This window comes from Calonectris borealis, chromosome 3 (genome assembly GCF_964195595.1).
Source record: "Calonectris borealis chromosome 3, bCalBor7.hap1.2, whole genome shotgun sequence".
NCBI lineage: Eukaryota > Metazoa > Chordata > Aves > Procellariiformes > Procellariidae > Calonectris > Calonectris borealis.
Window position 1 is genome coordinate 34,226,705 of NC_134314.1, and position 12,400 is coordinate 34,239,104.

At 43.3% G+C, this 12,400-nt stretch overlaps 1 protein-coding gene across 2 annotated transcripts; it reads right to left on the minus strand.

Moving 5' to 3' along the window:
• Positions 1–1,199: 1,199 nt before the first annotated feature.
• Positions 1,200–10,624, minus strand: OGFRL1 (opioid growth factor receptor like 1). 2 transcript variants are annotated; one of them, XM_075145310.1, is made up of 7 exons: positions 10,326–10,624; positions 8,222–8,308; positions 7,569–7,647; positions 4,276–4,354; positions 4,119–4,185; positions 3,831–3,976; positions 1,200–2,273 (listed from the first exon to the last, which is right to left on the minus strand). In XM_075145310.1, exons 1-7 carry the CDS (start codon positions 10,593–10,595, stop codon positions 1,514–1,516), a joined length of 1,488 nt encoding a protein of 495 aa, XP_075001411.1. In that variant the 5' UTR covers positions 10,596–10,624; the 3' UTR covers positions 1,200–1,513. The 2 variants fall into 2 exon arrangements, with proteins under 2 accessions (XP_075001411.1, XP_075001410.1); XM_075145309.1 differs by having other exon boundaries at positions 1,201–2,273; positions 7,569–7,650; positions 10,326–10,601.
• Between the last annotated feature and the right edge of the window lie 1,776 nt (positions 10,625–12,400).

The window sequence follows — 12,400 nt, forward strand, 5'->3', positions numbered from 1 at the left end:
AAGACTTTGTCATTTTGAGTTATAAGACTTGAATAAAGTCCTGTAGCACTCTGACACTCAAACTGTAGTCAGCCACTTGCCTCATAACATTTCATCAAAAATACATTAAAGGCAGTGGATAGTATATACACTTTTAAATAGAAAACACATACAGAAGTTTTAGACTATTTTAGGACTGTAGAAAGTGTGAGATCTACCTGCATTATTCTTTAATTCATATTCTACACAATTAACTTGCTGGGTACTATCTTGTTTGACTGAATGGAATGAAGTCAGAAGAGGCTACTCAAGGAAAGCAGACAGTCCTTCAGTGAAGAAAGTTGAGAAAGATCTTATTTGGGAAATTCCTACCTGCTGGCCTCCAGCCGGGCCAGCAGACTGGTCTGCCTCAGGTTTCAGCAGATGATCAAAATTACATTAAACTGTGAAAGACCTCTGATAGAGAGCAAAGAGAGGAAACAGACAGCTGGAAGGAAGCACCAGGTCTGCCTTTCTCTCCCAGACCAGCAACAGGAGGTTCAGCATTGTGCAGACCTTACCCAAAACTGGCCAAGAAACATCCAAGCTCAGGTAAGATCCAGCTGGACAGGCCTGGTGACATTTTCTCTGATGTCTTTGATGATTAAGCAGTGCTTCTGATGAAGAAGACACTGCTATTCAGCTATCCAGAGGCTTTCCAGGTGCTGAACCCAGCTGGGGGAGTTGTTTTATTACAGCTGATCAACAGAGAGCTTTCACACTGTGACCAAATCTGAGTGATCAAAGAGGCCCCTCCTCCCAAATTAGCAGTAGTAACAAATGAGTCAAGAGAAGAGAGAACTTAACAGGGACTAAAAGAAGTCTAAAGTGCAACTTCCCTTGTACTCAAAAGCTGTGGATACAGCTTCATTGCAAGTTAAACTTTTATTCAATGTACAATGATACCCAGCTGCATAGGATATTTTGATATCTGTAACTAAGTGTCTCCAACAAGGGTGCTAATCTAAGGTAAAAGATGCTGTGCAAATACTGCTGTTAAACATGAACATAGTTCCTAAAAATATATCCACTAGGGAAAAAACTGTGCTCTCGAAATAATTTCTAGTCATTTCATAAAAGGAAATCAACACCTAAAGCATATTAAAAGAAGCTTAAAAATTCCAATGTTCCAAGGCTTTCTAGTAAGTTATGCTTTTTTCTTTTTTTTTTTTTTTTTTTTTTAAGTACTGGATGAATTTAATGGCAAAAAAAATAGATAAGCTTTTCTATGCAATCTGTCTGGAAAAGATAATGAATTTCTTAGCTTTGAATATACACGATTGTTTTAAAGAGCCACACTTGGTTGACTGCTGATAAACTGAGGTTGAAAAAAATAAATTCATTAACCTAACAGAAGCCTAATCTGATGCATTCACAAGCAGCATAGTCTCATGAACATTTTATACTACACTAGATGGAAATTTCACCCAAAATGAAGGAGCAATGAATAATTTGCTTCATTCAATATGAAACATGATGATTTTTAACCTCAGACTCATGATTTGAGCTCATCCTTGTTTTTTGTGGTGGTCCCCCCTGAAAGCATATTCTTATCAAGGTTATCTTGTAGATCTGCTGATGTGTTATTTGAAGAATTCTCAGTGTCACATAAATCTTCCTCTATAGTGCCTGGGTGATTTCCACAGTCATTGTTCAGATTTTCATCATCTTTTTTGGAATGAGAAGCGTCCTCCTTTCTGTCTGAAGTATCATGAATTTCTTCTGATTTTGAAAGCTGACCGGTATCGTTATCACTGTTCTTTTCACCATTGTTCTGCCTAACAGCATCACAGTTCATTTCTTGTTCATCCTGGTCATTTTCTTCCCCGTTTTTTGTGAGTTCTACCTTTCTTTCTTCAGTTGTTTTACCAGCTGAGCTTCCACTTGCCGATGTATTCTTAGGCTCTTTTGGTTTCTTATGCTTAGAAATATAACTATTGTGAATAGAAACTGGAGATGCTGGCTTTTTGTTTGTTTTGCTTCCTTCCGACTTCTGTTTTCTTGGGGGTCCCCAGATAAAATGCTCTGAGGGTGTATAATGTTGCTGGGCAAATCTCAGGAGTTTCCTCCTTTCTCTTCGGTCTCTAATAGTATACACAAAATATTCCAGAGCACTTTGCTTAATGTTAGGAATGGTATCTTCCACAAGAGCTTCATGGAGAATAAATTTTACCAGGGGAGATTTGAAACTCTCATATCCAAGCTCGCCAAGACTTTTCAGAATTCGAGTGATTCTCAAGTAGTTGTGTTGAGACCTTTGGAAGAAAAGGGTGAAAAAATTTCATTGAATCAGGAAAAAAAACACCTTACAGATACAGAACTGGAACTGCAATTTGTCACTCCTTTTTATCACTCCAGGTGCGTACTTCAGGCTTCCTGTACTTTAATTTCTCGCAGCTGCTTTGCTAGCACCTCCTTTGCTAGGATGTTGTGAGTGAAAATTAGTGTCTGTAAAATGCACTAAGGCAATAGGCTGAAAAAAAAAAACCAAAATCAAAGTGTGTACTGATTTTGATTCTTTCTGCTGTATGTATTCTTTCTGAGGAGAAAACCCAGTCACTTTATAAAATATGGGGTTTGTAGTGTATTGCAGTAATACAGCTACAGAACAGGCTTCGCTGCACTTAAGCTATTTAAAAGGTGGGTCTCCAGTCTAGACTAGCTGCCTGCACTTCTGATACAGTCCATGCTGCGAGAAAAACAGGCACCTCTGGAGACCAAGTCCCACTGTCATAAGAAGTGTCTAAGATAAATGGAATAAACTATCTTCTGGAAGTGCTTGTGAAGAGCTCTTTCCCTCATAAAGTACACCTAAGTAAACAGTAAAACTTAAATGCCTGAATTTTAGATGTCTAAAATTAGGTAAAAAGAGTCCCAAATCCTGACTTAAAACTGTGTAACTACTCACTGGTGAGAATATAGGAATTACAGTGTAAAAATGTGCAGTGAGAAACATTTGGGCTTCCTGAAACCCTGTTTTATCTGTGGCCTGAGTCTGAGCCCACACCATATTGGCTCATATAATATTTAAGTAAAATCAGTAACAAATTATTCCCATTATTCACCCAAAATTATCCATCAGCAACTCTACCTACAATCTTTCATTTGGACGGGAGAACAGATTACTGCAAGAAAACAACCTTCAGCTCTAAGGTCAGATGTATTAGGAAAGTGATCACAAGATTTGAAAAGAGATTCTGATACAATTAATCCGCATGGGACAAAATTCAGTGCAAGCTTACGCTCCCCAAAATGCCGATGAAAAGCGACAGATGTAATTTGCTGAAAGTTGGCTGAAGTTTGACTTAATGCATGTCTGAATCTCTCCAGTGAAGCATTGCAATTAAAAAGTATTAAATACATAATATTTCATGTTTTGAGGAGGGAGGGAAACCTTGTTATTTAGCTTCCATACAGGTGTGGAGAATTTGATTTTTCTCAAAAAGAAATGTGAATACAAAGATAAGCCACTCGTTCTTTCCAACTCGGAAGCAGCGCTTTGGGATCTGGTGAAAATACGTTCAGTAGCATGACAAACAAATTAATTTGGAACTGTGATCTTCTTCAGCACCATCTGAAGCTGTATTTTCAGGGAATTCAATTATGTCAGTTAGACTGGTAATGGGCGAGAAGCACCATCAAAAAAAGGAGAAAGAGGAACGTGCACATACAGACACAAACCAGCACTGACTATTTCTTTTTCTCTTTTTCCTGGCAATCTTTGGAAAACATACCTGCCCTTTCTCCAGAAAACAAAAGGCTAAAGAGATTCTATGGCAATTCTAGAGAGTGGAGTGCACGTCATTACTTACTCATTCAAATGTTGAAATCTTTCTTGCCAGTTAGCAGCTCGTGCTACGTTTCCAGTTTTATCAATTAGCTTTATTCCAAAAAACTCCAACATCATTTTGTAAGCCAAAAGGAATCTTCTAATTGCTTCTTTTGTTTTCTTAAATTCCTAATAAACAAAGAATACATCCAAAATTCTAAGTGGCACTAAAGCAAGTACTTCTGCGTTGTATAAAACAACTCTACATTACAAAAAGCAGTTTTGTATCAAAATTAATGTGATGGTTTGTACTGAGCTCAATTTGCATTACCTCAATTTCATATGTAGTTAATTCTTTAGCATAGAAGTTCAGACCTTGTTCCCTCAGTGGGAAAAGCCTGTTAAAAGAAAAAGCGCATTACAACTCAGTATATGAACACTTAATCAAATTAATGCTTTGAAACAGCAATAGGTAATAAGTGACCAACCACTGTATGTAAGTGTGGTTATGTTCCAGTTTTTCATAGTCTCCTTTCCATTTATTTAGGACTTCTTCAATATAAACCCCTGCATAAAAATAATTGGAAAACTGTTAGGTAGCCATCAAAACCAGCATTCAGCTACATAAAGTACATGCCATGTTCACATAATGATAGAATACACACTTTAATTCTCTTTCACATACTATGTGAAATAAGGACTATTACAGCCATAAATAAATTCATTTTAATTTAAAATTAATTTATTACTAAAACTTAATTAAAAATAAAAGATTTATCAAATTTCAATATAAACAAAACCAACTGACTTATACTGAGTTACTTACCAGCAGAGGGTATGCGACAATAACCTCTGTAAAATGTACTTCCCCAGAAGTTCTCGTGTCCTAGATCCCTTTATCACACTGACTGGTATTTAACAAACCACTTACATAAAATATTGCATTGTGAATCACCTGTCGTTGCTTTAACATGACAAAACTGCGCACATCAGACTCTCCCTCTCCCTTTCCCTCTCCCTCTCCCCGCCCCCCCGCCCCATCTTAGTAGAACAATGCCTCAACTCTTTAAGAAATCTCCCACTCCAGGAATCCCTCCAGCTGCAAATAACATTACAATTGGGAAATCTTTCTCAGTTAGCTGTGACCAAGAGTCTTGCTGCCATTGCTATGAGTTTGACCTTGGGTTCTCAGGTCATGCTCAACAAATGAGAATTTCAGCTTTTAGTGGTCTCAAAACAGTTGTGGAGTTCAGTCAGTTCCTCTTGGAAAGACACAGTGATAGAAAAAGGGGACAAAGTACATGTAAAAGGAAATTTATGATTCTTCACACTGAGACCGTGCTCATGAAATTCAGTCATGGGCCAGGGCACTTTTCCAGGCACTGCACAAATACACAAAGTACATAAAAGGATGTTCCTTGTTCCAAAACCTGTACAGTCTTTTTCCATGAATGAACGCTCAGTGTTAGCCTATTTCTACTCTGAAACCAACAACATTTTGACCACTGCCACATGGCCTCTCCCAAAGTCAGATAGCATAGCAGTGGTCTAAAAAGCCCAAAGCCCCACGTAGATAGTCTCCTATTACACACTTGAGATATATCTCTCTCTCCCCCCAGTGAAAACTTCCACTTGGGTCTCAGTGACAAAGGAGAACTCATTTGGTACTTTTCTTCAAGAAAAGGAGAAAGCAGGCAGTCAAAGGGGCTGCTAAGAACATGGGGTTTCCAGTGCAGGCAAGGCTGGAAAAGGACCTTACAAAGAGGACCTTCCACCATCACCGCACTGTATCCAACCTACATTTCAAGTATTGGAAAACTTGCTGCTCAATTCCAGGGCGGAGAAACCAACAGGCCAGCTACGAGTCAAAACCAAAGCTAAATATGTAGGTCATGGAATTAAACTTCAGATCTAATATTGCACTAGAAATACCTTTTTTTAACAACATTCTCCAGTAGTTCAGTACCTAACATGGCAGCTTAAACTCCCTCTGAACACTCTCATAGATCCACAGACTTACGTCAAGGTGGTGGCTACTCTTTCCCATTCTCAATAAAAACTTCTACATAACCAGAGCTCACAGCTATCAACACTTCAGCCTCCATGGCCTATCAGCCACCTTTGACACTACCAACTGTGGTTTTCTCCTAAAATATTAAGAGAAATTTTATTCTTTACAAATTTTAGGAGGGAAGCCCTCCTCTAGCTTTCAAGACTATCTCTTCTCGCGGCTAATCCTCTTGAATTGCTCCTTCATTTTGCACTTTAAAGAATTCCCCCCCCTAAACCTTTTCTGGCTTTCAGTTTCAGGTTCACATGGACCTCAGTGCCCTTCTCTTTCTGTATCTGTTCTCTGTGTAACGTCTCCTGAATTTGCTACCTCTGTACAGGTAATTCACAGATCTAACTCTTCTTCCAGTCAAGCTAAGAACAGAGTCTTCAGCATCTGCCTGTGGATATCGAGATAAAGCTCAAGATGATTAAAACAAAGGTCTTATCTTTCTTTCACATAACCTGACTTGTTTTCTCACTCGCTGAGGATATTATCACTATCTTGCCTATAAACAGCTCTCATCTTCAACCTTTCTATATGTACATCTTTACATCCTTCTATATAACATTCCTTCCCATCCTGCTTCCTATCAGAACTTTGACGTTTTGCATCTCGACATCCTCTTTCCTGACCTTGAACAGTGCCCTCTTGTCACGCTTACATCTACCCTGAATGCTGCTGGTAAGATCATGTTTCTAGACAGCGGCTTTTTTATATTGCCTCTTTTTTTTGCTTTGCATTCTTCCATTGTGAAGCCCTTTTCTGTAACATCAGAAAAAAACTATACGCCTTCACTTCCAAAGCCTTTGTGATCTGCCCCTTCCTACCTTATCAGAACCCATTTGTTGCTACGAGACTGATCCTGCTCTGACAGGATCCTGCCTCAATGGCAGTCTCCGTGTCTCACTTCTTCTGTATTGCAGTGTGCACTTTGATATTTCCTCCCAAGCTGCTCTCATGCCGAGAGAATCGTTCTGCAAACACTTTCAAAGTAACCTCATCATTCTTTTAAAACTGTCAAAAGCTTATTTTTGGTCTGCAAAATTTTTTTTGCCAATGGCTAAGCTCTCATGTGCCGAGACTCCCGTCTACCATTCTAACCAAGACTGTTTTATTGCCTCCTTCTGCTTCCCCATCTGTCTACTATCCTCTTGTCTCTCACACTTTGCTTGCAAACTCTCTAGAGCAGAGTTTGTCATCTTTCAGCTTGTCCTGTGTTGGTGCAGAACCTTGCATATCGGGTTCCTGCTCCACTACCAGAACCACTAGGGATTTTGAGAAATTATTTTACTATTGTTATTATAATAATCACACATGAGGTAGTTACAACACATAGTTACAACACATTCTTTTTCCCTTACACAGCACTGGGGATAACACCCATATCCCTGCCACTCCTATTCAAGCAGCAAGAGTTGGTGCAGCATAGTGGAGCAACTTTATCTTTGTTTAATACAACGTAGTGGTACAAACAACGCCCTGTACTACATCACACAGAAAATGCATAAGAAAAGCACTGCCTCCCTAGAGTGAAAGCTAACTCTGGTTTAAGCATAACCTGTTCCCATGTTATCAACATGTTACTCCAACATGGGAGGTTCAAGTCGTACAATATATAACTATACACCTTTAATTTGTCAGCATCGCAACTATCACGACAGTTTCACTTTGTTACTATTATTAGTGAGCATTCTTTTGTTATCACTATGATTGCCACAGATTACTCACCATCAGGTTTAAAAGGGATTTTATTTTTGTAAAAGCGGAGATTGCACAAGTCATTTTGATATCGAAGATCTTTAAAGTTCTGCTGAAAGAAAGGAAATAGAACATTATCACCCTACAAAAACCTGTCAAGAGTATCCAGAAAGTGATACTGTGCTCTCTGAATAATTTGAGGACAAAAAAATTTCAGAGTTTTATGAAAACTGGAAATCACTTAGAATTATTCATGCACTTAAAGATTCAGTTTAAGGTTCTGCAAGTTCCTTCTGGCTGGTACCTTCTCCTACTGAGGCAGAGGTTAGAGCAGCAAGCATAGCAACACCTTGACTTTGGTCTCAAGGAACTTCCAAGATGCAAATAATAATAAGAAGTCCAAACTCTATCATCTACCCTCTCCGATGTTCAAGGCACAAGCCTTCTTCTGGGCTCCTACCGCTGTTCCCAGCCTTACACCTGTGTTTGCATGTATACACCTGGGATGAAAAGACATTGCACTGGTTTCACTCCTCTCCCACTGGCATATGTTGGGCCTCTGCATCAGCTTTTTGACTCTTCTCATTTCTCATATTTATTAGGCACCACAAAGGTTTAGGAATGTTTGTGTTGTGTGCTGTCGTCTACTAAAAAGACAATTTTAAACCATAAAATATTCTTACTGGATACTGGTGTCGGTACTTGTATAAATCTCTTGCTGCGTAGAAGCTTCTCTTTGGCTTGGCTGTCAGGTCAGTTCCATCACCACTCTGAAACAATTAGAAAGTGGATAATAACCATACACAAACACACTAAATAGTGAACTTGTGTAATATTAAAATAATTATTTTTCATGATGGATTTCAGCAATGTAAATATGCAGAAGTGCATGTATTTGCCTATTATTTGGTCAAACACTGAAAATCTCCCTGCTGAATACTTAACACCACACACTTTAAACCTAAATTAAAAAATAAAATAAAATACAATACAAAAGCAAGACTATGAAATGTCCTTCCAATGAGACTGAATTTGATTTAAATCAACAGGTTGATTGTAATTTCCAAATGCAAGACTTCAAAGTAACCTAGCAAGTGTTAGCACAAGATGAAATAAGTAACTGAACATGAAAATACAGAGACACTACTCATTTTGAACAGGAAATCATACTATTTGCAAAGACTATTTGTCATGTGTACATTGTCTTAATTGCTATCATTGCATCCTGTGGAAGAAAATGAATAGCAATGGACAAGCCAGACTGCAGTTCTAACACCTTCTTGAACCGTTTTCTATTACGTGTTTCTCAGAACTTAAATTTAAAGCCTAGTAAGAAGAACCACTAAACCCCAAAACAAAAACCTGCTTAGAGAAAATACATATGTACGAGAACGTTTACTGGCCCCCAGCTGTTAGGAAGCTGTGACCTGAAACAACCAGACTCCATCAAGGTCAATAGAAATAATCCCACTACTTCAGAGAACACTTGAAAAAGCTCACGCATTGAAGAAAAACAGAAAATGAAGCATTAGTGTACAGAGACTTCAACTTGCTACCAACAACTTTATTTTCTTTGTAATTTCGTTATAACCATACTGCAGCAAAGAGTTTTAAATTCTTCAATCTCGTAAAATAAGTCTCTACACTAAAACCAAAGGCCAAATGAGGAAAAAAAAAAAAAATCATTCCACTCCTTGCAATACGCATGTACTATGTTAAAGTCAAGCCTAAAAAGGGAAGTTCCCTGAGAGTGCACTGGACATTTGCCTTTACTCTTGCCCATTCCATTGATTATCAATCGTACATTAATGACAAACAAGCATTTGTTATCATTCTTTCTTTTGCAAGACCAGCTTTGACCATACCTACGGCAAAACACACTTACTTGAACAAGCAACACCCCTTGACACCCAGTTATCAGCCATTAGTATCACCATGTATCAAGCAGAAAAGGGGAAAATGCTTATGCTTATTTAATTTTGCAGTTTCTGAACCAAATATAAACGTAATACATCTAACAGGGTAAAAAAAGACCCAGCTGGTCCACCCTGCATTCAGTTCTAACTCCATTAAAATTATTGGCAAAGCAACCCTTTATTTCTTTAGGGTCAGCATTTTCAAAGGTTCCTAAAGGACAGAAACTTGCTCTGAAAATTCCTCACCTCGGACCCACCGAGGAGTCAGAAATCCGTTATCACGTATGGTCCAATATTCAGATTTTTAACCCATTTAATTAAGAGGCCAAGTTCAAGACTACATTTAATTTAAAGCAGAACCTTCTCTACAAACAGCAGCAGCGGGACTTGACAACGACTTCAAGGCCTCAATTTTCTCCCAAGAGTCGGTTACCATAATGATGGGGGGCAGGAACCAGCTCGGTTCTACTTCAGATGAAGAGCTAGTTTACGACGAGCCACCGCCACTCTCCATGCCACGGGAGGGTCCCCGCGCCGCGGTGCCCCAGCCGCCGGCAACCGCCCGGGCCGAGCCGGGCCCGCGCTCCGGCCCGCGAGTGCCGCAGAGCGGGAAGCCGGCAGGGAGTAGGGCTGCCCCGGCACGGCCCGGGGGCTCGGCTCGGCTCCGCCCGTGCTCCGGCGCCGGGGAGCGCGGCGGGGCAGCGTCAGGAGCGCCCGGCCCGGGGCCGCACGGCGCAGACGCCAGCGCCAAGTGCCGGCCGTGCCCGCCGCCCCGCGCCCTGCCTCCCCCGCCCGCAGCGGCCGCTCCTCCCGGCCCGCCGCAGCATGGCCGGGCAGGGCGAGGCGGGGGCGCGCCCGGCGCTGGCGGTACCTGCTCGGGGCTGGTGGCGTCCGCCTCTGCCCGCTCCCCTTCCTCCGGCGGCGGGGACGGGGGCGGTGGGGGCTCCTGGGGCCGGCAGTCTGCGGCGGACAGCTCGGCCGGCTCTTCCCCGCCTCCCGCGGCGGTGCACACCCCCTCCTGCCGCCGCGGCTCCCCGCCGGGCTCCGCCGCCTCGGGCTCCGAGTCGGTCTCCCAGGTGGAGTCGCAGTCCTCCACCGTGGTGGGCTCCTTGAAGCTGACCCCGCTCAGCAGGCTGCCCATCGGGCAGGGGAGGGCCGGGCCCGCCGCCGCCGCGCCGCCCGGAGGCCGCGGAGGCCGAGGGCTGGGAGCGGCCGCGGGCTGCCTACGGCTGCGGCATGGCGGGGCGGGGCGGCGGCGGCGGCCGGGGCTGCTCCCCCGCCCGGCCCCAGCCCACGGACACGCGCAGGGCGGAGCTGGAGGCTCCGGGACTTCCACTGGAGACACGCACGCACGCCCAGTCCCCCGCCCGCCCCGCAGCGCCCGGGGCGCCCAGCCCTGGCGGTGGGTACCGGCCGTAGCGGCCGCCGGCACCGCGGAGGCGTGCAGGGTGTCCCAGCGCCACCCGCCGCCGCCCCGGGCACCGCTCGGCCAGCCGCGGGGCCCCTGGGCCGCCCGGGGGACGGTACCGCGGGGCTGGGGCGGCCCGGGGGAAACCCGTGCGCCGGGGGGAGATGGCGGAAATCTCCCCTCCGCGAGGGGCACCCGGAGGGCATTTCTCCTCTTGGAGGAGACCTCCGGGTCCCCTAGAGGGTTTCGAGAAAAGCAAGTGGGTGCGGATGTTTATCGAGAAGAGTGGGGATGGCAGCTGCCCCAGGGCAATGGTCTGTGAAGGAGATGCTTATTTGGTGGCAAAAGCGGTTGTGTTACCAGCAGTGTGCAAACACGGGTTGTCCACTAGACATGGGGAGGGTTGCGGTGACGTGGTCCTCAAGGAATATAGAGGTGCCAGAGGAGACAGGACCGAAGGGAGCAATAGTGTGGTACCCAGCCAGTTTCAGCTGCTCCTAAAACCCCTGAGAGTTTGGGGATAAAACCGACGTGACATTCAAGGATGGATTTGGCAGGGGCAGTGGCAGTGTGTTTTGTATTCGGCTAGAGCATGCCTTTTGGACAGAAACGCTGCCTGGAGTAAAGACCTGATGAGCTGAAGGCTTAGCACATTGTTCCCGTGGCTGCTCTCACCCTCAAGATTAAAAATGTGTTCCTCATTTTTAACCAGAGTTGTCAGGCTTCAGTTCACACGCACGGATTTCTCCTTTTCCTTAAAGACAGTTCTGTGGTGGCCGGTATGTTGATATATATCTGCTCCTAAAGATGTGCACTGTCATCAAGTCATCTCAGACCTCTCCTTGGAAAACCAAACAGGTTGAGCTTCTTCAGCATCTTGCTGTAAATTACCTTCCCCATTCCCTCACTCATTTTTGTGCCTTTTTTTTCCCTGGTGCTTCAATGTTTTAGCATCCTCTTCAAGTGCAGGTACCAAAATTTTAACTGTATGTCAGGATCTTTGGCCTTATTTGGAGGAAAGGCAGATTTGTTTCCTGCTTCCACAATATCCCCTCCCACACTGTTGGCATAGTTTGAAGGCACTGACTTAAGAAATTCTGATGTCTGGAACCCCTTTGTCTTGACTGCTAGCTGACTAGCTACTTCCACTGACCGTCTGGTCCCAGTATAGACCAGCTCTGCCTCCCCTCCCCTGCTACAGCTTTCGTCAATGCTCCCTCACACTGACTGTGTTTATACTACTGACAGCGGAGCCTCAAAAGCATGCCTTGTGCATGAATCAAAAATCAGGTGAAGGTTTTGATATTTAGTTTGCATGGCAATTAATCCCACAAACTAAAGATCTTCCTGCAAGAAAGCTCCATCTCTTGTGCAAATAACTGCACCTTATTATAGAAAGCTCAGTTCTACCTGAAGAGCAAAGCTATCAGCCAAATCTCATCACAGAGCTTTAGGAGGATTTTTAAAGGATCTGGATCTCAGACCATTGATAGGAACTGGGAGTCAAATTAATTGACTTGGTATTGCTATGGGAAGCC